This window comes from Sus scrofa, chromosome 3 (assembly GCF_054392235.1).
Source record: "Sus scrofa isolate SSC_HxYL_T2T_F1_AM1 chromosome 3, Sscrofa_HxYL_maternal_Yorkshire_Landrace_v2.0, whole genome shotgun sequence".
In the NCBI taxonomy this organism is placed as follows: Eukaryota; Metazoa; Chordata; class Mammalia; order Artiodactyla; family Suidae; genus Sus; species Sus scrofa.
In genome coordinates, this window is record NC_139385.1 from 138,794,494 (window position 1) to 138,819,871 (window position 25,378).

The 25,378-nt window shown below is 46.3% G+C and overlaps 1 protein-coding gene across 11 annotated transcripts in view; it reads right to left on the reverse strand.

The window, feature by feature from the left end:
- The window catches only part of TAF1B (TATA-box binding protein associated factor, RNA polymerase I subunit B), a 58,915-nt gene extending 33,883 nt beyond the window's left edge, over positions 1–25,032 (reverse strand). For 9 of the 11 annotated variants that reach the window (XM_021087860.2, XM_021087858.2, XM_085019987.1 and 6 more), the window contains exons 1-8: positions 24,953–25,032; positions 23,527–23,625; positions 18,745–18,832; positions 16,440–16,537; positions 14,500–14,595; positions 10,913–11,066; positions 7,718–7,871; positions 3,414–3,513 (exon numbers count right to left, since the gene is read on the reverse strand). In XM_021087860.2, coding sequence (XP_020943519.1) covers positions 3,414–3,513; positions 7,718–7,871; positions 10,913–11,066; positions 14,500–14,595; positions 16,440–16,537; positions 18,745–18,832; positions 23,527–23,625; positions 24,953–24,970 — 807 coding nt within the window. In that variant the 5' untranslated portion in view covers positions 24,971–25,032. Of the gene's footprint in view, positions 1–3,413; positions 3,514–4,377; positions 4,441–5,466; positions 7,872–10,912; positions 11,067–14,499; positions 14,596–16,439; positions 16,538–18,744; positions 18,833–22,864; positions 22,989–23,526; positions 23,626–24,952 lie in introns of those variants that run through there. The other 2 variants (XM_021087861.2, XM_085019991.1) reach the window with 2 other exon arrangements.
- Between the last annotated feature and the right edge of the window lie 346 nt (positions 25,033–25,378).

Here is a 25,378-nt window from a genome sequence, read left to right on the forward strand (position 1 = left end):
TAGTTCAAATTGGCTGAGAGAGTCGAATTTAAATGTTCTCATAAAAAAGACAAATACACGGGGGGGATAGATATGTTAACTTAATGGGGGGACTCCATCTGCAGTGTATACACCTATCACATCACCACAACGTACACTTTAAATAGTTACAACATTATTTGTCAGGTACACGTCAATAAGCCTGAAAGATAAAATACTCAAAAGAAAAGAGGGAAGGGAAGGGAAGGAAGGGAAAAATAAATCAGGCAGTCCTGTGGGGGAAAAAACAACACTTTTAAAGTGTTGGAAGAAAAGCACAAACCCAAAATTCTGTACTAGCAAAAATGTCTTTTTCAAAAATGAAGGGAAAACAAAGATTTTTTTTTAAACCAAGAAATTCACTGCCAACAGATCTATACTTAAAAGGTGTTAAAGGGCTTTTTAGACAGGAAGAATGCCAGAAATGGCAACTATGTGGGTAAATATAAAGTTTTTCTCATTTTAATTTCTTAAAAAGATAAACAACCTTTTAAAGCAAAAATAATCCCGATGCATTGTACAATATCTAGCAAGTAAAAATGAAATGTTTAACACTAAGAGATGCGGGGCAGGAAGCAGAAGTACATATATTGCTGTAAGGGTCTTACACTATACATGTACTGGTATGTTATTATTTAAAGTAAACTGTGACAAGTTAAAGGTGAATAGAATAACCTCTTTAAAAGAGAGGTATAGTTAATAAATCAATAGTAGAGATAATATTGAATCATTAAAAAACAATTCAAAAAAGGCAGGGAAAGAAAAAAGAACTAAAGACTAGACGGGACAAATAACAGCAAGACGGTAGATTTAAACTCAACATTATTATAGTTACATTAAATGTGGACGGTCTAAACACTACAGTTAAAAGGCAGAGGTTATGAGACTAGATGAAAATAATCAAGACTACATACTATCTACCAGAAATTGACTTTAAATATAAAGAAATAGATTAAAAATAAAAGACTGGAAAAAGATGTATTGTACAAACATTAATTTTTTTAAAAGTTAGAGCGGCTATATGAATATTGGACAAGGTGAATGTCAGAACAAGAGACATTATCGGGGGGGGGGCGGGAAGGACATTACATAGTGATAAAGGAGTCAACTCATAAAGAAGACAAATATCCTAAGTACTATGACCTAGTATTAGAGCTCCAAAAGACCTGAAGCAAAAACTGATAGAATTTTAAAGAAACGCTGCTATCACAGTTAGAGATTTCAATATTCTTCTCTCAGTAACTGACAGGATAAGTAAAATTAGTATTTGAATGGTTTCGGAGCAAAAACATAACGAGCAAGTGGACGTATAAATAACTCACTTCACCTCAACTTACTAAACTTGTATCTTGGGGCAGAGAATGGTACAGATTTGACACAACACTGAGACGGTAATATTTCAGGTTGAAACCTTGAATTATCACCAGACAGAAATGTGTATAATGCAGTTCTCTTGTGGCACAGCAGCTTAGGGATCCAGGGCTGTCACTGCAGTGGCTTGGGTAGCTGCTGTGGCACAGGCTCAATCCCTGGCTGCAGAACTTCCACACGCCATGGGTGCAGCCTCCCCCATTTCCCCCCACCACCACCCGCCGCCCCAAAATGTGGCTGTAATACTTGTAGGGACTTCTTACCATATTGCTCACAGGAGGGCAATGCAAATATTAAGCAAAGGCTTAAGCTAAGCTTCTGGAAAGTATGAGCCACACTGGCTATTACAGTAAGACTCACTTGGGTCTGTGCATTATATGTCACTCTTGCAGTCATTTAAACATTTGGTAATAATGTAATCTATTACTATTTGAAAGGACACAGAATAAATTTTTTAAAATAATTATTTTTATTGAGTGAAATCTGAGCGTCTTTGTGAGTATGCATAAAGTGAAACTGAATTCCTTAATTCACAAGGAAATTACTGGTAGACACCATATAAACCCAGCCAAGGAAGCAATATCCTTTATAAGCTGAATTTATGATAACCAAAATTACAAACCACCTTAATGAAAAGCAAGAGTCGTATCTATGGACTTTGTAGAACCTACTTTGAAAAACGTAGAAATGGCACATTCAAGGTGGTTGTTTTTTAATAGACCTTTTTTGTGTGCGTGTGTGGCTGCACCTGTGGCACCTGGAAGTTCCCAGGCTAGAGGCCAAATCAGAGCTGAAGCTAAGGCCTACACCACAGCCATGGCATATCCAAGCCACATCTGCGACCTATACTGCAGCTTGCAGGAACACAGGATCCTTAACCCACTGAGTGAGGCCAGGGATAGAACCCACATCCTCATGGATACTAGTTGGGTCCTTAACCTGCGGAGCCACAATGGGAACTCCTTAACAGACTTTTAAAACAAAAACTTTATTTTCCCAAACTGATACATACATTTTTTTTTCCCCTAGCAGCTTGATTATCCTCTTAATCTCTACCTCAGAGGAAAAGTTTTTCCACCCTGGAGGCTGGAAGGAAGCCTATTACCATTTCAATGTCTGTGCTAGGTCAGTGATAGGTCTGCATTTTGAATATACTGTCTCTTGAAAACCCCAATGAGGTGAGGTTTGTTATTCCCAAGTTGCATTTCTTCTTGAAAAAATAAGAGGCTTAAGAGATCTCTAAATTTCCCTCCAGTTTTAATATTCCATGACTATATAAAATGCTGATGTCTATTCCTGAGAAGCTTACAATTTGGTTAGGGATTTTAAGACAAGTAACAGTAAGGTGCCAACAAAAAGTATAAATAACCTCGACCAGCAAAAATTTCAATGTAATCTGAGTGATGAGTGGCTCTGAGAAATCAGGTTAAAACCCAGTCAATAAGGATACAAGAAACAGAACAGACAGGAGATGAAGTGAGAGGAAAGAGAAGGGAAGAGAGGGAGAGCCACGGAGGAGGAGAGGAGAGACAGGGCCGCCAAGGCTGAGCGGTCCCCACAGGAACGCACCACTCAGTCCCCTTGGTCCTCTAGGGAAAGTCACCAACCAAAGACACCCCTAGAATCACTGAACTGAGTAGCTTTTCGGAAGAACATTTAAACGAGGCCCGTTTAGCAGCTAAATTTAAAATTACGAATTAATGAATTATGCAGATTTTCAAATCAATTACTTAAAAAACCTCCTAAGTGACAGTTTTGTTTTTTGTTTTTTTTTGTCTTTTTGCCATTTCTTGGGCCGCACCTATGGCATATGGAGCTTCCCAGGCTAGGGGTCCAATCAGAGCTGTAGCCGCCGGCCTACGACACAGCCACAACGCGGGATCTGAGCTGCGTCTGCAGCCTACACCACAGCTCACAGCAATGCCGGATCCTTAACCCACTGAGCAAGGCCAGGGATCGAATCTGCAACCTCACCATAATACTCTTGTGTCTTCTGACTGCAAAGTACAAAGAAAGGAACTCACCTCTATAGCAAAGATTCCTTTGTCACGCCCGTAGAGTTTCATCTCTTCTGGAAAATGCTGAAAAGCGTTTATGTAAGGGATACAGTCCTCTTCTGCAAACCTGCGTTTTTGAAAAGAAAGAGTTTCAATAAGGGATGTGTACGAAAAAAGAGGTAAAATGTATCTCAAAGACAAGGTAAGACGCAGTTGAGTATATACCCTATAACCTAAACATTTTTAAGGATAATCATGCTGAAAATAGATACTATGCTCTGTAGCCATGTGTGCAGAAAACATTTAGTTGCTACCCAATAAACTCTTACACTTCCGGGTAAATAGATACAACAGTTCTAGAAGGTGCGTTTCCTTTGTCTGTCTGTTTCTAGCAGGCTTGCAGACAGGGCAGTCCTGCCTTCTCTCCCGCGCTGCCCTCACACGATTCGCTCCACTTCTTCAGGGAGTTCGACCTTGACCCTGTTTCTCCTGTTAGGGTACCTCCCTTGCCCACCATTCTGTCCCCAGGACCAATGACACTGCCTGGAAGGGCCTGTCCTGGAAGAACAATGACAGGAACGTGTAGACATTCACCACCCCGTCTCAACATCCAGGACAGAGCAGCTAATCCAACATTTCGAGTAAAGTATTGAAACTGAAGAGAAGAGCACGTGTATAAATAAGTGCACACACACACACACACACACACACGCACACGTACTGATCGCTCACTCACTCAACAGAAATGTGCTGAGCACTGTAGCCCCGGCATACTCTAGGCTGGGGTACAACCGCGAGCAGAAGAGGAAAATATTCTAGTTCCTGCGGAATTTCCATTCTAGTGAGAAGAAAAAGAGGACAAACCAAACAAATAAGTGAATCTATGGTATGTAAGTCGGAGAAAATAGGAAGAAAAATAGAGAAGAACAGAGAATGAGAGGAATGGGGTATAGCAACCTGTGCCCCCTCCCCCCCACGGCTATAGATTAGGTTTTTGTTTTTGTTTTGTTTTTTCTTTTTAAGGCTGTACTCGCGGCACATGGAAGTTCCCAGGCTAGAGGGCGGAAGCGGAGCCATAGGAGCCGTAGCTGCCAGACTACGCCAGAGCTACAGCAATGTGGGATCGGAGTCACATCTGAGGTCTACACCACAGCTCATGGCAACACTGGATCTTTAAGCCACTGAGTGAGGCCAGGGATTGAACCTGCATCCTCATGGATCCTAGTCAGATTTGTTTCCGCTGAGGAGTTCCTGTCGTGGCTCAGCGGAAACAAATCCGACTAGGATCCATGGGGATGCGGGTTCGATCCCTGGCCTCGCTCAGCAGGTTAAGGATCGGGCATTGCCGTGAGCTGTGGTGTAGGTCGAAGACGCGGCTCAGATCTGGCGCTGCTGTGGCTGTGGTGTAGGCCAGCAGCTGTAGCTCCAATTAGACCCCTAACCCAGGAATCTCCATATGCTGTGGGTGTGACCCTAAAAAGACAAAAAGACCGGAAAAAAAAAAAAAAACAAACCCAAAAAAGATTCGTTTCCGCTGAGCCATGACGGGAGCTCCTGATCATTTTACTTATGTATGTATTTGCTCATCTGTTTCCGCCTCTAAAACGTCACGATAGCAAGGACTTCATCTATATGCTTCACAACCGTATTGCAAGGGTCTAGACTCTAGAACACCTGCATACAGTAGACGGTCCATGAATATGTGTGGAACAAAGATACGTGGAGGCTATTTTTATTTATTACTGTTACTTAAGCAGGCAGGGTCCTTTAAAGGCTATTTTAAGGGTTATGAATTTATGCTAAGGACTACAGATGCTGCTAAAGGGTTTAAACAGGAAAGGGAGGGAGTTCCCATCGTGGCTCAGTTGAAACGAATCCGACTAGTATCCATGAGGATGCGGGTTTGATCCCTGGCCTCACTCTGTGGGTCGGGAATCCAGCGTGGCTGTGGCTGTGGTGTGGGTTGTAGACGCGGCTTGGATCTGGCGTTGCTGTGGCTGTGATATAGACCGGTGGCTGCAGCTCCCATTGACCCCTAGCCTGGGAACTTCCATATGCCGCGGGTGCGGCCCTAAAAGGCAAAAACCAACAGGGAAGGGGTGCGCAGAGTCACTATAAGAGATATGGGTATGGTGGCCAGGCTCATGCTGTATTTCCTTCAAAAGGCAATATTGTTAAATTGGTTTTTCAAACTTTGGCAAGAGTAATTCTCAAACTCAGGTATCCATAAGAATCCCCCTGGAGGGCTTATTAAAACAGAGATTGCCAGGCCCTGTCCCCAGAGTTTGATTCAGAGGGTTAGAACAGACCCAAGAAGTTGCATTTCTAACACACTCCCAGGTGATGCTGATGCCGCTGGTCAGGGACCACACTTTGAGAAAGTGGGACCTAGAGCTCTTTTCCAAGAAGGGCAGAGAGAGACTCAGCGGTGAAGTCTCTTCTCCTCCTGCTCCAAGCACTTACACCAGGGCCCAAACGTGTCCCCCAGGGCAGAATAAAAGCCCTCCAGCTAACGAGAGCTCATCTCCTCAAAAGCACTCCAGACTTCCCCTTGGAGGGAGAGGGAGGAAAGGACAAAGAGAGAAGGGCAGGGGGAGAAGCAGAAGGAAAGGGGGCGAGACAGAGAGACAAAGGTGTGGGACCTCATCTCCATCCTTCCAACCACACGGAATATTCTGAGAAGGACTGGGGGCAAATATTATTTTCTTCGTCTTGTTAGACTTCTGGGCGTTTTGATGGCCGCTTACAGACTCCCCTGAGCAGGATGGCTGGCCCTTTATCCAGCTCCAGGGGCATGATTAGACTGCTGTTTCTGCAAGATCCCTCTCGTTCTCGGGAGGAAAATGGATGGGGCGGCACAAGGCTCACTTGGGGGGCGAGGGTGGAGGCAGGAGGAAGGGGAAGATGAGAGTCATCCCGGAGGTATAACCGCAGGACGGGACGACCACCCGGCTGTAGAGAGAGCAAAGGGTCCAGGAGGCACCTTGGGTTTCTGTACGGGAGGCACCAGGGTGCAGGGTGCCTATGAAGAGCGGAAGCGCTGGCTCCAGGAGAAAGAGGATGAAGCGGTGTCTAGCAGGCCGCTGTATATACGGGTCTGGCCTCGGGAGGCAAGTCTGGGCTGGAAACAGAGGTCTGGAGTCATCGTGCGGATGGTAATTAGAGCCTGGGGAAGATGAGCTCACCCAATGAGAGCCTTCAGAACGAGATGAGGTTTTCACCTTAACAGTAAAACTCCCTGAATCACGGGCCATCTGCAGGCAGAGTTACTCACATCGGGGAAAAGCCTTGTTACTTGGTTGACGTGGCCAAATTCAAAAGCACTGTCCTCGTTTACCAGGGGCACGTCACTCAATCACGGGCCTAGCGCCAAGCATTAGGGGAGGACGGAAGGGACTCTGGGTGCCTTTCCCGCGCACGAGCCACGGAAGGCGTTTCAACCCTGCAGGCAGCGGTCACGACTGGCCTCACGTTACCGGTGCGGAAAGAGGCAGAGACAAGGACAAGACCCCAGGACAGAGGCAGGAGTCAAACCCCAGCGTCTGGTTCTAAATCTGTGTTTTAAGACCACTCTGCACACTGATGAAGCCCAGATGCTATTTAGAGCACACAGGAAGCACGGAAAACCGAAGACATCGATGATTTGGCGTGTCTTCGATTTGATGAGACGTTCTTACATGGGACATCAGAATTTATCTTGAAAAACGTAACTGCTGACTCTCTACATAACAGGCTCCTCCAGCAGTTCTGTTTTCAAGTTTAGCTCATAAACATAAACGACCTACACTTTAGCTCTTACCACCCCCAGTGTGTGCTTCTGGGCAACCACGACTAAGCATTTGCCGATGCAAGGGTCATCGGTTTATCCGCTCTCTTAAAAAGGAAAAATACTTCATGTTACTACTCAGGTAGTAGTAGTACCATGAGGCATTTAAACACCTTGAAATGACAGCTATCATCTCTACAAAAGAAAAATACTTCATGTTACTACTCAGGTAGTAGTAGTACCATGAGGCATTTTAAACACCTTGAAATGACGGCTATCATCTCTACAAAAGTCGCTTTTTACCTTCAAGGCATTTTACTCGCGTTATATAGCCAAGTTTCTAGTACACCCACAAGATAAACGGCTTTATTTCCACGTACACGTAAGGAAACCAAGGAGGTGACCGACTCGCCGAGGGCGGATTAGGTTTCGCGTTAAAACGCGGACCACCTGCGCTCTCCCTTCCGGAGACCAAGCCTCCTTGTGAAAGGCAGACTGTCCAGAGGCCGACCTCCAGTTCACACCGACCCTCGGCCAACGCGTCCTGTGCGGGAGGCCAGCTTACCTCAAAAGGTCCGAGAGAGTAACTGTCTCTCTCTGCCAAAGCAGGGACAGGTAGCAGAAGGCCAGCGTCCTTGGCACTGTCATCTTCACAATGTCCTTATCCTTTCGAAGCGAGTACTCAACTCCGTCCAGGGATCCAGAACACACAGACGTTTCTTGAGGGAAAAAACGGAGGGTTTTTTGTTTTAAGCGCAAGTCGCTGTTTTGAACCACAAAGGGAGAAACACAGCAAGATCCAAAGAGGTATTTTGTGCCGCAGGCCAGGGGGAGTCTGGGAGAGGCGTTTTAAACACCTTGAAATGACGGCTATCATCTCTACAAAGAGCAAGCTGGCAATAAAAGGCAATGACAATTTAGAAAAAAAACTGCCCAAAAAAGGTAATTGCTGGTTCTTGGTGAGAGAGGGTGAGCTGAGATTCTAAGGAGGGATCTGCTCCTTGGAATTATTTTTTAGGAGCGAACACGACCAATTTTTTGTGTGAACAGGAACAACTTTTCAGGTGAATGAAAGGAGAAACGCCGACAAAGCGAAGCAAAAAAGCGGGCCTGCTCTGGGTCACCCCAGCCGACCCGGCCCCTCGCCGGAAGGGCATCACTTCACCCTCGGCTCTTTCACTCCGCAAATACTAATCCAGCTCCTTCTTTGTGCCACGCTTCTGGGTCTGGGGAAACGACAGCGTCCGGGATCTCGTCTATCTTAAAACTCACACCCCAGCAATGGGAGACAGTCAACGAACGAACCGAAAAAGAAAAACCAGCCCCGACAGAGGGCGGTTGAGCGCAACACAGAAACACGGTGATGGGGGGGAATGGGGGGGGTACGAAACGACGGGAAGGGGAGAGGCATGTGCGGTTTCACCCGGGGGGTCAGGGAAGCCTCTCTGGGGAGGGGACATCTGCACAGAGACCCGGACGAATTCAGAGAAGAAGAACGCCAACAACACCGGCAGGGTCACCGTGAAGGGCGAGCAAGGAAGCCAGCGTGGCGAGAGCACGGCGGGCGAGGGGAAGGTGCTCGAGGGGAGAGGAGAGCCTGAGCAGCCCCAAGGTTAAAGGGCTTTGTCGGGCCTGATTCGTACATTAGTTTGATTCTAGGGACGATAAGTAGTTGCCGGGGGGCTCTAAACAGAGGAGTGATATGATCTCATGTGTGCTTTTTAGACGGCTACTCTGGGAGTTCCCCGGTGGCCTAGTGGTTAAGGATCTGGCATTGTCACTGCTGTGGCTCCAATTTGATCCCTGGCCCAGGAACTTCTGCACGTCACAGGTGCAGCCAAAAAAATAAAATAAATTTAAAAAAGGAAAAGGTTACTCTGGCTGCTGGGAGAATGGGGTTACGGGACGGCACACAGGCGGCGGCCACTCCAGGTCAACAGCGATAGCACGTGTGCTGGAGCGGCTGGATTCTGGACATTCTTTGAAGGCAGAATAGTAAAGAGGATTTGCTATTGGATTGGATGTGACCTATGAGAAAAAAAGAGAAGACCAGTAGGATTCTAAGCTTTTGGGGCAGAACAACAAGAAAGAATGGACCTGCCATTTACTGAGACAAGAAAGATGGCAAAAGAGCAGGTCTGACAAGAGCAATCAAGACATCAGAACCGTACATGTTAAGTCTAAGATTTGATTCAACATACAAACGGAAGTGTTGAGTCGGCAGCTGAATATAAAAATCCTATAGCTGAGATGTTGGCAAGAGGTAAGAATTTTAGAGTTGTTAGGATATAGCTGGTGTTTAAAGCCACGAGTGAGGGGAGATAGAAAAGCAGGACTAGGAATGACCCTGAAAGACCCCAAGTTTCTTGGGCAAAAACTCTCCAAATTATCCCTCAAAATCCCCTTTTCCAAATCTGTAAATCCCTTCTTCGTGGCATGTGTTAGTAACTGAATGTTTCTTCTCCACGTGTGCGTTTGTTGTCCAGCTCCTTCCGCTACAATCTCAGCGCCTTGAAGACGGACGGTCTTGCTCACCACTCTGTCCCGTGCTCACCACGGTCCCCAGCACACAGGAGGAACCCAAGAAATATTTGGCGGCAAACTTCCAAGATTTCATGCTAGTGAAATGATTTGAAAAGCACGCAAAGATTCAAGGTCAAGGCCCGTTGTGGCAATACTGTTTATAATATGAAAAGAATTTAAAACAATCTGAGTGATTGGAATAGAAATTTAACTAAGTAGCTCCATGCAATGGAGCTGCACATAACGATTTACCTGATGCTTCAGATCCATGGTTCTCAAAGGACCGCCCCTAGACCGGGAATAGAGGCCTCACCTAAGAACTTGAGAGCTCAAGATGAGAGGCAAGAAGTCCCCGTTTTAAATCAAATTCAGGGAGTTCCCGTTGTGGTTCAGCGGGTTAACAACCTGACAGTGTCTCTGAGGATGCAGGTTCCCTCCCTGGCCTCGGTCAGTGGGTTAAGGATCCAGCATTCCCACAGCTGTGGTACAGGTCACACAAGAGGCTGGGATCTGGCACTGCGTTGCTGTGGCTGTGACGTAGGTCGGCAGCAGCTCCAATTGGACCCCTAGCCTGGGAACTTCCACATGCTGCAAGTACCATACAGAGACAATGTACCTTTTTAAAAACTGCACTAAGATTTCGCTTAGTTCACCTTTCTCCTTGCCACATGATTTAACGAGTCATTCCGCTCTGCTAGGCCAAGTTCCTTTCCTTGGAATATGAAGAGGTTGGACTAAATTTTTTTTAATTGAAGTGTAGCTGATTTACAATTGTGCCAATTTCTGATGAACAGCAAATTGACTCAGTGATACACATAGATATATTCTTTCTTTTTTTTTTAAATGGCCTCGCGCACATAACATATGGAAGTTCCCAGGCCAGGGGTTGAATCTGAACCACGGCTGCGCCCCACAACACAGCTGTGGCAATGCCAGATCCTTCACCTCACAGAGCTGGGCCAGGGAACAAACCTCCGCCTCCAGAGCAACCTGAGCTGCTGCAATCAGATTCTTAACCCATTGCGCCACAGTGGGAAATCCGATGTCTTAGTTTTAGAAGCTTTTTTTTTTGGCTGCAACCATGGTACGCAGAAGCTCCTGGACCAGGGATCAAACCCATGCCATAGCAGTGACACTGAATCCTTAACCACTAGGCCACCAGGAAACTCCGTGGACTGGATTATTTTAAGATGCACTGCCGGTTTCAGAATTCTAGGTAGTGTGATTCTCATTTTACCTGAGTGTGATGCTTTGATGATGCGGAAAGGCTTTTGAGTGTGGACATCAGGCTGAGACTCTGCTCCACTTTCAACAAATGAAGGACAACTGAAGTCACTCAGCAGCTCGGGCTCACTATCCCAGTCGGAATGGCTTGGATTATCTTCTAATACCTAGTTGGTGAAAGAATTACGTCGTTATTGCGTAGGAACTTACACCACAGTTTCCACCAACGGAACACTCCTGAGCATCACAAACATGAGAAGAGGAACCCATCCGGAGACCTGCAGCCGTCTGCCCAGCCCCAAAGCCAAAAGACTGTAGCCTCTGCATGTGCTCCCCACACTGCTTCTCAGGAAAGGGCTCCAAACAAGCATGAATGTGCGCGAGGAAGCAGGCTGCCAGCAGACGCAGCAGGCCTCCTTCTCCCTATGACTGATACCTCTCTGTAGCTCTAGCAGCTACATCAATAAGACAAGTTGTATGTGTGTGTATATACACAAGATGTGTATGTGCGTATATATACCTACACACATACATAGATATTTTTTGCCACACCCACGGCTTATGGAGGTTCCTGGGCCAGGGACTGAACCCCTGCCACAGCAGTAACCCGCGCCTCTGCAGTGACGGTCCTGGATCCTTAACCCACTATGTCATGAGAGAACTCCACAGCAGATATATTTCAGCAGTTTGCTTTTAACTGCCTTATAAATGGGCCATGGATCATTATACTTGAGGTGGGAGACGAGTCCACCACTGAGAAACACAGGTTTGCTATTTTTTTTTAATTGTTCCTTTTTTTAATATTTATTTTTTATAATGATTTTTATTTTTTCCATTATGGCTTATGTACAGCGCTCTGTCAATTTGCTGCTGCACAGCAAGGTGACCCAGTCACACATACACGTATACATTCTTTTTTCTCACATTCTCAGGCTCATCACAAGCGACCAGACATAGTTCCCAGGGCTACACAGCAGGACCCCGTTGCTTACCCATTCCAAAGGCAATAGTTGGCATTTATGAACCCCAAACTCCCAGTCCCTCCCACTCCCTCCCCCTCAGGTTTGCTCTTTTGATGGGTCTGAGGTATGGTTCTTACTCTCCAGGGCCGAGAAGAAGTTCGCAATCTACTTGACACACATTTGTTAAGAGCTTGGCAACTTGGCCGAGCATTTGTTTGGGGGTCCCCAGGTTCCACAGGCACCGTTTGGTGACCCAGCAGTGAAAGGAATGGGTGCTACGAATGAGAAGGTGAGAAACAGCAGGTGGAACAGGACTGGTGATAGTCCGGTTGGGGACATACGTTTGAGACAGCCATGCGACATCCAAGAGGAAATGTCAGGGACTCGGATAAACGAGGCTGCGGGTGAGGAGCGAGGGCTGGGCTGGAGACAGACATTTGGAAGCTGTCAGCTGACACTGTCATCAAATCTAAAGCGCCACTGTTTGTAAGATGCCCCACTATTTTAAGAACCCTCAAGAAAGAAGACAGTGCTTCCAGCTAAACTGTGACACCCACTGACAGAAAGCTACCTCCTGAGCTCAGGGAGCTAAAACCCGGGGGGAGGGGAGTGCGCTTCGGAACGGAGAGCACCTGCGTGCACAGGAGACGCGTTTAAAACCACAGGACCCGACGACCTCCCCGAGGAGGCAGGACCGAGCAGAGGACCAAGCACCGAGCTCTGGGCCAGCCCAGGCTTCGGATGTCTGGGACAAAAGAGGGAGCACCACGAGAGGCAGGTGGAGAGCCCAGGAAGGGAAGGGGCGTCTGCGATTCAGGACCAGAGGGTGCGACTGGCTGTGAGAAATGCGGCCTCCAGGTGAGGAAGGAAGCAGGCTGGACACTGCCGAGTGGAGCCCTGGGATCGAAAGGTTGACTGGGAGGTGGACTGGGGAGGGCCCGCTGTGGCTCAGCAGGTTAAGAACCTGACATCGTGCCTGTGAGGATGCAGGTCTGATTCCGGCCCTTGCTCGGTGGGTCAGGGGTCCGGCGGGGCTGCAGCTGACATCGTGCCTGTGAGAATGCAGGTCTGATTCCGGCCCTTGCTCGGTGGGTCAGGGGTCCGGCGGGGCTTGCAGCTGCAGCTGCAAGCGGCACAGAGGCAGCTCAGAGCCAGCCCTGCTGTGGTTGTGGGGCAGGCCGGCGACTTCAGCTCCATTTGACCCCTAGCCTGGAAACTTCCATATGCCACAGGCACGGCCCTAAAAAGGAAAAAAGCTTGACGGGAATGGGGGACAGAGAGGAGAGGGGCTGGAGACAGCAAGTTGGGACCACTCGTCCAGGGCCCTCTGCCACGAGAGGTGCAGAAACTGCATCGTGGCTGGAATCGACGGGAGGTTTTTCCAGTGGAATTCACGCTGGTGTCCTGATAGGGGGGGTCTGGGAGAGCAGAGCTTCCCGACGGACAGAGAGCACGAGGGAGCGGTCATCTCCGCGCCAAGAGGCGGGGACGGAGCTCCGAGGGAGAAGCAGACGCCCGGAGGGCAGGGCGAGAGCCGGAGGGCACAGACAGCTGCCCGCGAGCCTGGGGGCTGCTCTGGGCGTTGCGTCCCTTTCCTCCGTGGCTCTCTGCTGGTCAGCCCGCTTTAGGGCTGCCGGGCCGCTCGCAGGCCCTCCTGTGGGGCGGGGATGGACTGACAGAGACACAAGCATCGTCCCAACCCTCACCTTCTGTTTCAGTCTCTTGTGAGCTTCCTTCCTTCCCTTTTTTTTTTTTTTCTTTCTGCTTTTTAGGGCCGCACCCTCGGCATATGGAGGTTCCCAGGTCAAATCGAAGCTACAGCCGCCAGGGAGCGAGGCCAGGGATCGAACCTGCATCCCCATGGTTCCTTGTCGGATTCGCTTCCACTGCGCCACGACGGGAACTCCGTGAGTTTAACATGGGTTTTTCTCATAATATGAAGAAGTTGCTTGGCCTGCATGGCTGAGAGCATGGGTTTTTGACTGTGATCAGTTCCCCAAGGTAATGTCACTTAATGAGACCTTTGGGTCGCCAGCCAGATCTTTCTTAGGGACAGTGACCACCAGGTCAGCAACACATGTGTGGAAAATGAACCACTGCGGAGAGACAGTATATCCTTGTCGAGCAGAGCGCCCAGAGTCACTCCTGACAACCTGGTGATTCTACTGGTGTCGATACTAGAGCTACGAGACAGGTGCTCGTCCCGGGAGACGAGGCCTGCGTCATACAACTGCTCTGATGGACGGTGGCAGGACAGTGAAGCACCCAGACTTATTGTTTTCACACAGAGGTGTCTGAGAAGAGATGATAACTGAACGGAACCTCGGAATGCAAGGAAAAATAAGCAGGTGTTCCAAGCAAAAAGAATAACATATGCAAAAAAGGTTTTGACAGTACCATGACAGAAACCCGTTAAGCTTCCATTCGGAAACTCAACCACAGATTTCTTATATCTCAACAGGTCACATAACAAGTCAAAATAATTTCAATGTCTGGACCAACGACCCGGTCCTTCTGGACTAGAGAAGAAACCTTCACTGCAAATCCTCTGACAAGCATCAGGAACTCAGGTGAGGCTGGACCTCTCCTCCTCTCACTGAAATGCCTTTCTGTCCCACCGGGCAGATGCGTGACTTACCGTAGTTTTCCTTCTGCTGGTATGAACTGGGTTTTTACAATACGCTTGCTTGCTTTTCTGAAGGTACCGCTTCCAAAAATTATGTAAGACTTCATCCTAAGGTGGAAGGGAAACGAGCTTCAGGTCATGATGACAAATGCGCCGGCACGACCACACCACACAACCTCCTCCTCTGGTGCTGTACACACTGCCTTCCGTTTAAATGTATTCTTACCTTTCTTACCTGATTTTCCTTAAAAAGAATGATTATTTCAACATCAGGTGTATCGGACACACTCAATCAATTCTTAATCTTAGACATTAAGGAAGGAAGGGACTAGCTCCTTAAAGTCACTTTGTCGAAGGCTTCCTTTCACAGTTATAAGCAAATGAAGATTCCGAGAAAAAAACGCATCTGATATGTGACTACCTGCCTAGTTAGGGCCAAAGCTGCTTTTGGCTCTAGTGACCTACTGACCTGCGACCTGTCCCCTGCCCCCCGTTGTCCAAGTGAAAGTAAAGTGAAATGAAACAAAAAAGCTTTTCCACTTATTCATTACCCACTAGGTACAAGGTATCCATAAGCCTTAAGATAATCCTGCAGGATAGCTATTATCTTATTTTACCACTGAAGAAACTGAGTCCCTCTGCCAGAACGACCCAGCCACTAAGTAGAAAAGCCATGACTAGGATTTGGAGTCAGTTCTGATTCCGGAGGCTGTGTTCTTGTCACAATGCCACTCTTGCACCATTTAACTGGTCAGTTCCAAACTCATTGGTTAATTTTAGCGAAGCTGTTTTCAGGATTCATTCTGATAAAGTAGGTAAAAAGCTATATAGATGTGAACTCTACTGATGCTATTTGCTGTAACAACCTGAAACTACTTACGAAAAAACATTTTCACACAGGATGAGCTGACTCTGCAGGGAGAAACCAGATTCACAGCCCCCAGGCTACCCAATGCAGTGACGGCCGGGGCAGGGCTCAGAGCCCACTTGAGCCACGCTCTGGTCTACGGCTCATTCTCCTCTGGCCTGTCCCACACACTGGCTTGAACAGCAAAGGCTACTTTATGAATCTTTTCTTGGTGGCTTCAGTAGACAATGATCTCTGTCCCTGCTCTCTCTGCTCTCCCTGTCCTGAGCATATCATCTAATTTCATGTTCACTTACTACACATGGGCATCGAACCCTCTCTCCAACTGAGCTGAACCTCTAAGCCCTTCGTTTCCAGTGAAAGATGGTCAACAACCACTCGTTACTAAATAACCGGCTTTTTCAAGAATTCCGGAAGGGGCTTCGACGGGCCGAGGGGATGTGACATTCCCGTAACGGCAGGGATGCCGGTGGTTCTCCTGAGAGGCAGCAAAGTCGAGTCCAAGGGTGGTCGCTCGACCAGGAGCATCCGTGGCACCTGGAAACTTGCTAGAAATGCAAATTCTTGGGCCCTACTCCAGACCTACCAAGCAATCTGTGTTTGAAAACAAGCCTTCCCCGTGATTCTGATAAGCTCAAGTTGAAAGGCCCCTGGTTTAATGAATCGCTTCCCAAAGTGCGTTCTGAGGAACCCAGGCCGGATGGATGCTAACCACGGACACACACCCAGGGATTCTGTCCTCGAGCTGTGAAAAGGGCATACCGCATCCCCTCGGAAATTAAAAAGCACATAAAAGGCACCCACGAGGGGGCCAAGTTATCTGTTTTACTTCAACCTAATGTTTCCTAAACACCTGAAGCCTAAAAGCTTTATTCTTTTGGATGCACTGCTCGTCATATCCCGTAGCAGACACTTTGGGAATTGCTAGTCTAGTAAAAGAATTAAAGCAAAATCATCAGAAAAGTGATTCTTCCAGCAGGCCTAAGGGTCCCACCGACAGCCCAGCTACTCCCTTCCTTTCACTCTAAATCTGTCTGTCAAAAAACAAAACGTAAAGCTAACCTCTAGACACAAATAGGCTTACCTTTAACTCTGGGCCCACTCCCAGGGTCTGCAAGGCTTCCGCTTGCTGACAAAGTATGTGCTGAAAACCTTCGCACACGTACCAATCCCAGCCTTTCTCTAAATGACAAATGACATGTTTCAGACACTGGCATTCCTAACTTACTGACTGCAATGCTACTACACAGTTACAGTTGTGTTTTAGACGCTTCAACTAGACTGTTTTCATACCCCTGAGTCGAATTTCCATTCTTACACTCTCGTGCTTCCAATCTGGCACATCTGTACACAGATGCTAACTCTCAACACCACTTTTAAGTCAATCGGATTTTAAATAATGTATAATTTTTCTGAAATATTAGTGTAAGAGGCAGAAAAACAGTCACCATGTTAAAATTATGAAAGAAGTTTTATACATGTTTATTGTTCTGACCACTGCCCAGCAGAATCCTAAAGGAAAGGAAACTTGACACAGCCTCTGCTCGTAGGCGTGTCGCAGAGAACACACCTCTGTGCCAACCCACAAGGAGAGGGAACAGTGCGTGTCTGGAGAAAGAATGAACGAAGCTGAGATGCGGAGCACCCAGACCGCGGGAAGGGGCAGTAAGAGCAAAGCAAACAGACTGTCCCACGGCGTCTCCCTTCCTCGAGATGGTTGGAGGCGACGGGGTAAAACAGAAAGCGAGGAAACTAAGATTCATTGAGCTCGGCCTCGTCACCAGATATTTTACGTAGGTTATTTTCTTCCAACCTCCAAACAACCTTAAGAGGGGGTTCTCTTGAGGCACAGAGGGTTAAGAAGCTGGCTTCGGCGCTGCAGTGACGTGGGTCTGATCCCTGGCCTGGAAATTTTCACAGGCAGCAGGTACGGCCAAAACCAAAAAACCAAACCAAAAATAAAAACAAAAACAGGCAAAGCTACACGTTTAAATACAACTACCAGTTAAAGAAAATGTTAAAACCAGTTAAGACCCCATGTTTTACCCTTCCCTGCTGGACAAACACCGTACCCTCTTAGAAAAGCGCGTTCTCGGCACCTGTTGCACACAGAGCTTCTGCGGTCTGTTCCTACAACGCCAAGATGCCCTCTGCCCGCAAAAGTCATAGGCCCCCTGGTCCCCTCCCTCACCCTGGGGGTCACAAGGTCTCCCCACCCCGGCTGACTGACTCACTTTCTAGAAAGGGTCTTAGGTCGTATAGGAATAAAATAGAAAGCTGGTGATTTTGATGCATTCTGAAGGTGAGGGGGTTTGAACCTTCTGAGCTGCATTTATGCACGCTCCCGCCTTCCTGCAGCCTTTTCTGACCAGCTGATAAAGCCATATTTTAAATTCCAAGTCTGGGCTCCTATTCTATATGACAAACGGTACTACAGTCCCACTTTACAGATGAAGGAACTAAGGAAAAAGAAGCTGAATATAAGGCTCTCAACATCTAATTTGAAGCCCCTGAAGTTCTTACAGCACTTTAAGTTTAAACTATACAATTTTAACTATTTATGTAAGTCCAAATTAATCAGGTTTTATGCTACTAATATTGAATTAAAATTAATCAAGTTTTAGCCTAATAAAAAGTCCCTACTAAAGGTTCAACAGGAGCAGGAGTTGGCACTTAGGCAATGTATCCCTCACGCGCGTACCCTCAAGGCTTCCTCGGGCAGAAGAGTCCACCATTATGAGCCCAGTTTCAAATCTGAGAATCTGGCTCTAGGTAATGAGTCTCAGAAATAAAAAGCATCAGCTAAATTTTACGTCAGGTCCTTCTCAGTAATGGTTAATTACACATACTCACTGGATTAATGAAACAGATTACCTTTCGAAGCACACCCATGCTGAAGTTACTTTAAAGGAAAAGACTTTTCCCTCATTTTAAAAGGGCGTGTTCAAAACTCAATGCATTTCTGAAAGGTGACTATCATGTTTAACTCGCCTAACCTGACAACTCCATAGTTGAATCATTTCAGAAAACAAGCATTTTTCTTAAAAGCACAGAAAATCATATCCTAGACAACATGTAGAACAGAAGAACATATGCCAACAGATAAAAAGAAATATACTCCCTTTGCTATTGTTTTTTGCATAACAGCTGCTCCACAAGAAAATCAAGTTATCAACAATCAGCAGACTAAAAAATGGATATGCTTTTAGATGTCTGCGTCCAACTTTACCATCATTAATTACTCACTTTAATTCTATGTTGGAACACCTGCTTAAAATTCTGGCAGCTTTTCCAGAATCTACTTAAAGTTCCATCCCACATTCCTAGATCATGAAGGTGAAGACATGACCAGAAGACGTTAAGCACACGTGGGGGCAGAGCGAGCTTACCGAGTTTTCGTTTCCTTTTGAGTCCCCGGTTGATGGCTTGTATTTTAGTGTTAGGAATAGCCCCAGTGTTTATCACTTCCTTAGATCTCTGGGGAAACAGAAGCAGACTGTTTAAAAAGACCACTAAAAGACAGCTTTACATGGCCCGAAATATATTTCCAAGCATGCTCTGGGATGTATTGAACCAAACTGTGAGTGCCAGGACCAGTGATGGTGACATTGGGGGAAAATATTAAGGGTGGAGTTGCCGTCGTGGCTCAGTGGTTAATGAATCCGACTTAGGAAACATGAGGTTGCGGGTTCGATCCCGGGCCTTGCTCAGCGGGTTAAGATCCGGCGTTGCCATAAGCTGTGGTGTAGGTTGCAGACGTGGCTCGGATTCCAAGTTGCTGCGGCTGTGGTGTAGGCCAGTGGCTACAGCTCCAATTGGACCCCTAGCCTGGGAACCTCCATATGCCAAGGGAGCGGCCCAAGAGATGGCAAAAAGACAAAAAAAAAAAAAAAAAAAAATTAAGGGTAACATTCTGGTTAACTGCAGTGGGGTGGGTTCGATCCCTGGCCTGGGAACTTCTGCATGTTGTAAGTGCAGCCAGAACAAAAAAAAACATTAAGTCTAAATGATGGGAAGTGGTGAAGACTTTTAACCAAAGGGGATATTTATGTATTTGTCTAAATTTAGAGATACAGAATGAAATTTATCTTCAGTTTTCATTAAGAATAAGAGAAATGGGGAGTTCCTGTCATGGCTCAGCAGTTAACGAACCGACCAGGATCTGTGAAGACACAGATTCGATCCCTGGCCTTGCTTAGTAGGTTAAGGATCCCACGTTGCTGTGGCTGTGGTGTAGGCTGGCAGCTGTAGCTCCAATTCTAGCCCTAGCCTGGGAACTTCCATATGCAGCCGTAAAAAGAAAAAAAAAAAAAATAAATAAAAGAAATGTTTCTAACAACAGGATTTTTGGAATGCATTCTGTTTAGTCACGGAAACCACATTCAAAGCAGTTCTCATGGACTGGGTTGGCCACAATGTCAGAACACACACCAAGGTAGTTACCTAGCAAAAACAGGCAAAACCTAGTAAAAGTAGGCAAAAAAAAAAAAAAAAAAAAAAAGGCTTAAAATATAGATTAGACTAAATGTGAAATAACTAAAAGCTGTAGAGAGCTAAGTAGCCAAACTGGAGCTGTAAGTAATTAAGTTACTGAATGGTTACATTGCAGAATATTTATACAGTCAAGTAATATGTCCACCAATGTTTGGAATAACACAGAAAAGTACTTTATTAAGACAGAAGATTCAGCAGGACTCGCCCACACCCCCTTTCCCCTCCTATACCCAAGGAGAAAAAAAAAAAAAAGACTAAATGGAAGCTACTGAAGTGTTGTGTGTTGAGATCACTGGCGACTTCGGCTTTCACTCAAGAATGTGACGCTCTGGACAAGTCATGCCCCACACGCCGATGTCTCTCAAAGGTGGAAATCATGGCTTTAGGATCCTTCAGGTTCGAAAATGACTGCAGCCGATTTTATCAGACAGAAACCAACAGAAACATTATCAAAGACAGACATAAAAGAAAGCAATTAATGAGTTTTACTTTCTACAAAAACAGCACGCCGCCTTCCATTTCCAGGCGGTCCTCCTTCGCCGTGTTTGCATTTGCCCTGCGGGCGCACAGGCCAAACTCTTCCAGCCTCAACATACAGCCCAGCAAAGGGCCAAAGGGCCACCTTTAAAGTGCACCATTTATGTGTGCGCACATCCAAGAAACCACGGCCATGATCAAGCAAACACGCACATCCATCACCCCGACAACTGCACTGAGCGCATATCTCGTTAGCATTCTGCGTGACCAAATGGGAAGCAGGCCTAAGGACTTCTCTGCAGCCTGAAGAACATGATTCTCTCAGGGAAAAGCACTTGGGGGACTGAGCTGCAAGCTAAATTAACTTTCCGCAAGAAAAAAATTTTCTTGCTTATTTCGTATATTTTGTCCAGGTTTTTAGTTGCTTAAGGTAGGTTCCTGTTACTCCATCCTGGCCAGAAGTTTACACAATTGGTTTTGTGTGTCCCGGTTCACCTTTCTTAGGCCTGCCTGGTGAAGGCAATGCATTTGCTCCTTCCTGACTGTGACTCTGAAGCCTTTTCCATGGAGAAGCATCCTCGCATATTCAGCCTGTCCAGGAGCAGGCTGTCCGCAGTCTCGATTATTCCGGTTTGGGGCCCTGAAGGTGTGGGAAGCAGAACAGGACAAGGCACATCCAGCGTGAAGGCGGCCTCGTTTACCAAGAACACCAGGCCGATCTCGCTCTCTCGCTTTTTAATATTAAAAACCACACTGTAATTGCTGTTACAGGAACATTCCCAAACGCTGTGGAATTCCAGGAAGTATAGTTAGGGAAGTGGTGAAGTGGTCACTGCCATTTGATTTGGGGCTTTTTTTTTTTTTTTTCTTTTATTAAGATATACTCTATGGGGAAATAATTATAGTTTGACAATACTGAAATATGTGCCTTTTAAACATTTAGTCAGGAAAATGTACTAGCGACTTAGTTTAGACCAAGATTTGAAGAAATTATTTTGTTTCAGTCTCTACAACGGAGGCTACGAAAATCTCTTGCTTCACTAGCATAAGAAATGGTTATACTTCTCATACCTTAAAAGTGTAAGTTTAAGGGAAAATGAGCAATAATCTCTATTTTAATCATACATAGGCAGAGTCTAGCTTCATAATATCATACATTTTGTCTTACTGTAAAGTAATTGTTTTATTATTTAAAGCTATTCTCTATCTTGTCTATGTAATTCTCTTAGTTTCATACTTGCAAATGTAAATTTTACTTATTTTGGAGGAGTTCCCATTGTGGCACAGTGGAAACGAATCCGACTAGGAACCATGAGGTTGTGGGTTCGATCCCTGGCCTCGCTCAGTGGGTCAAGGATCAGCGCTGCTGTGAGCTGTGGTGTAGGTTGCAGCCGTGGTTCGGATCTGGCGTGGCTGTGGCTGTGGTGTAGACCAGCGGCTACAACTCCAATTCGACCCCTAGCCTGGGAGCCTCCATATGTCACAGGTGTGGCCCTAAAAGGACACAAATAAAGAAAAATTTTAAAAAATAAATTTTACTTATTTCAACATCAAATGTGCTAGCATTTTCTCCTGTCTTTTATTCACTTATTTGCATTTAATTTTATTGGACTATAGTTGACTTACAATGTATTAGTTTCAGGTGTACAGCAAAGTGAATCAGTTACCATATACACATACATATATCCATTCTTTTTCCCACATAGGTTCTTACGCATTCTTGAGCAGACTTTCCTGTGCTGTACAGTAGATTCCCGTTAACCATCTCCTTCATACAGTGGGGGGGGATGTTATTCCCACCCTCCAAGTCTTCCCTCCCCCCAACGGTTTCCTATAAGCTTGGTTTTGAAATCTGTAAGTTTGTTTCTGTTTTATAACTAAATTCTTTTGTGTCGTATTTTTTAGGTTCCACATATGATATCTGTCTTTCCCTGTCTGACTTACTTCTCTCAGCATGATTGTCTCTAATAACCCACAGAACAGAAGAAAATCTTTGCAAACAAAGTGACCCCTAAGGGATAAATCTCTCAATCAGACAAACATCTCCTGGAGCTTTACCTCAAACAAACAGAAAACCCAATCAAAAAATGGCAGAAGACCTAAACAGACATTTCTCCAAAGAAGACAGACAGATGGCCAAAAAACACATGAAAGGATGCTCAACATCACTAATTATTAGAGAAATGCAGGTGAAAACTCCAATGAGGTATCACCTCACACCAGTCAATGGCCATCACCACAAGTCTGCCAACAATACATGCTGGAAAGGGTGTGGAGAACAGGGAACGCTCCCACACTCTTGGTGGGCATGTAAACTGGTGCAACCAATCTCTGTCTTACGAGGCAGATACGGTGACTAAAATGAACACTGGAGTTGGAAGCCCTCGTTCAGGTACTTACTCAACAGTTTCTATTTACGTGAGGTTGGCATTGACGGACAAGCCTACTCGCCCCACCTACGGACACGGGCATTAACAGTGTAGCTCACAGGTTATCCAGAGGAGGAAACGGATCAACAGACAAGAAAACACAACTTACTGAGTAAGGCACTGCACAAGGGTATAATGATGACGAAGCATGTTTCCAACACTTCCAATAGTCCTTAATCTTTCTAAGATTCCATCTCCAAACAACGCATTACGAACTCTTAAAGAAGTACTAACTAATAAAAAGAAATGTATCATTTAGGTGCAATTTTAATTATTTCCCCTTACTATACAGTATGGATCGGGAAAATATTCATATATATGGCCCAATGTAATTTCAAAAGCTCATCCTAAATCTACTTTACAAATTCTTTAATCCTTGTGTAAGCACTTGAGGATTGCTTACATTCTTGGAATTTGGGCATTGTCTGAGTGATAAAAATAACTATGCCACATTATTAGGCTGAAACTGCAATTTTCATTTTTTCATTTTTTATTGTGTCTTTGTAGGGCCGCACCCAAGACATATGGAGGTTCGCAGACTAGGGGTCGAATCAGAGCTGTAGCCTCTGGCCTGCACCACCGCCACAGCAATAATAGATCTGAGCCACATCATGGCAACACCGCATCCTTAACCCACCAAGCGAGGCCAGGGACTGAACCTGCGTTCTCCTGGATACTAGTCAGATTCCTTTCCACTGAGTCACAATGGGAACTCCTGAAACTGCACTTTTTAAAGCACAAACAAATTCATAAGTGAGATCTGTTACTTACTTCTGTAACATTGTGGCAAGAAGTACAATAATATTTGCCTTCATCAGTAAGTCCCCAAGACACAGCAGCACACTGAGTACATCGTTCTTTGAACTCTTTCTGTAGGAGAAGAAGAAAACCACATTCAATACATCATTCCTAAATCCTGCAGTTCTACTGAGAGGACTCCTGGCCCTTTTACTCTATAAATAAAGAATCATCCAAAACAGAAAATATACCAGAGAGATTTATAATCAAGAAGAACAGGCATTTCGTCTGAGCAGTTTGAAACCGGATTGAACCATTAGAGAAATGTTTCTAAAATACGCAGGGGGAGGGAGAAAAAAAAAAAAAGGGTGGTAGAGGTGAAGAGAAGGAAAAAAAGGTGAACAAAACTCCTTGAAACTGCTGTGAGGAAAGAGTTGCCGAGATTTAAGGACAGAGAAGACTTAAAAAATAGAAATAGCGTATCATTTTAAACTTCCTCCAGGATACTAAGAGCAAATACCACAAAGGAGCCAGAGTTTTATTAGGGTTATTTCAAGTTTCGATTTGTTCATTCGGGAATCTAAGGAGTACCAACTCCGTATGTAGTGGGCACTTAACGAGGTGCTGGGGATTCATCAAAACAGAGCTATAATCTCTACTCATAGCCATACAGGCTAAGGGTGAGTTCTACTTGTTAATCTCATTAACTAATGTTTATAAACGTTAACTATTCATCATTCAAAAAACACTGATTGAGCAGCTACAATGAGTAAGACCTTCTATCACCATAATGCTGCTGTACATATATAGACTGGCACCAAACTGATTCCCAACTCTTTGGTGTCTGAAGTCTTATTACCGTTGATCCAAAGACCGAATTTTTTTTAATACCGTCAGAGTGACATTTTAGGTAGTGTGTCAAGACGCATGCCAAATTTCTTTCGACAAGTTGGTCAAGTTTTCAGTGACCCCCCAGGTTGATAACTACCATAACCTCTGAGCGCCCCCAAACCCGTATTTGGAATCCTTGTACCAGACCGTGGCGAGGATTCCCAGGGACCCGCAGGTGTTCCTTGGGGGCGAGCGGGTTCCAACCCCAGCCCCCCTCGCCCAGCCTCCAGCATCAAGGAGAACTGTGGGTGGTCCCGTCTCCAGAGGATGAGCCACGTGGGTGGCCACCCCCCAAAACCTACAACTCCATCCTTCTCCCGAAACACACCCACGTCGACTAACGCCCCACCCCCGCTTCACCCAAAATCTCGCCGAGCAAGAAACTCCGGCCTCTTTCCCAAACAAACACGCGCCCTCGTGGCCCGCCAGCCCCATCCCTTTCCCCGCCCCGCCCGCCTCTGGCCAGGGGCCTCCCGCACAGCCAGCCGGCCTCCTCCGGCCCCTTCTCAGCCTCCCTCCCTTCCCGCCCCGCCGCTCGGCCGGCCAGCGCAGCACACGGCTTTCTCACCGCCTCCTCCAGGTCCATAGCGGCGCGGGCGCCGCCGACTCCGCCGCGGGGCCCGTTACCCGGGCAGCGAGCGCGGCTTCCGGGAGCGGCCGGAAAAGCCCTCCGGGCAGAAACCCAGACCCTGGTTTTGAGCTTCCGGCTCGTGCGGCTCCGGGAAGGCTCGGCCAGCTCCAGGCTGAAGCTCCGCTAATCCTGCATCACCCTCCCAGACAGCATCCCTGTTCTAGTCCAAGTAACTAAAGCCCATCAGTAAAAAAGTGGGCGGCGCCGACGGAGCTGATCCATGGAGCTGAGCGGATCCATTCTCTCTCTCTTTCTAAAATTTTATTTATTTTTTCCACTGTACAGCATGGGGACCAAGTTACACATCCATGTATACATAATTTTTCCTCCCATTGTCGTGTTGCGATGTAAGTATCTAGACAT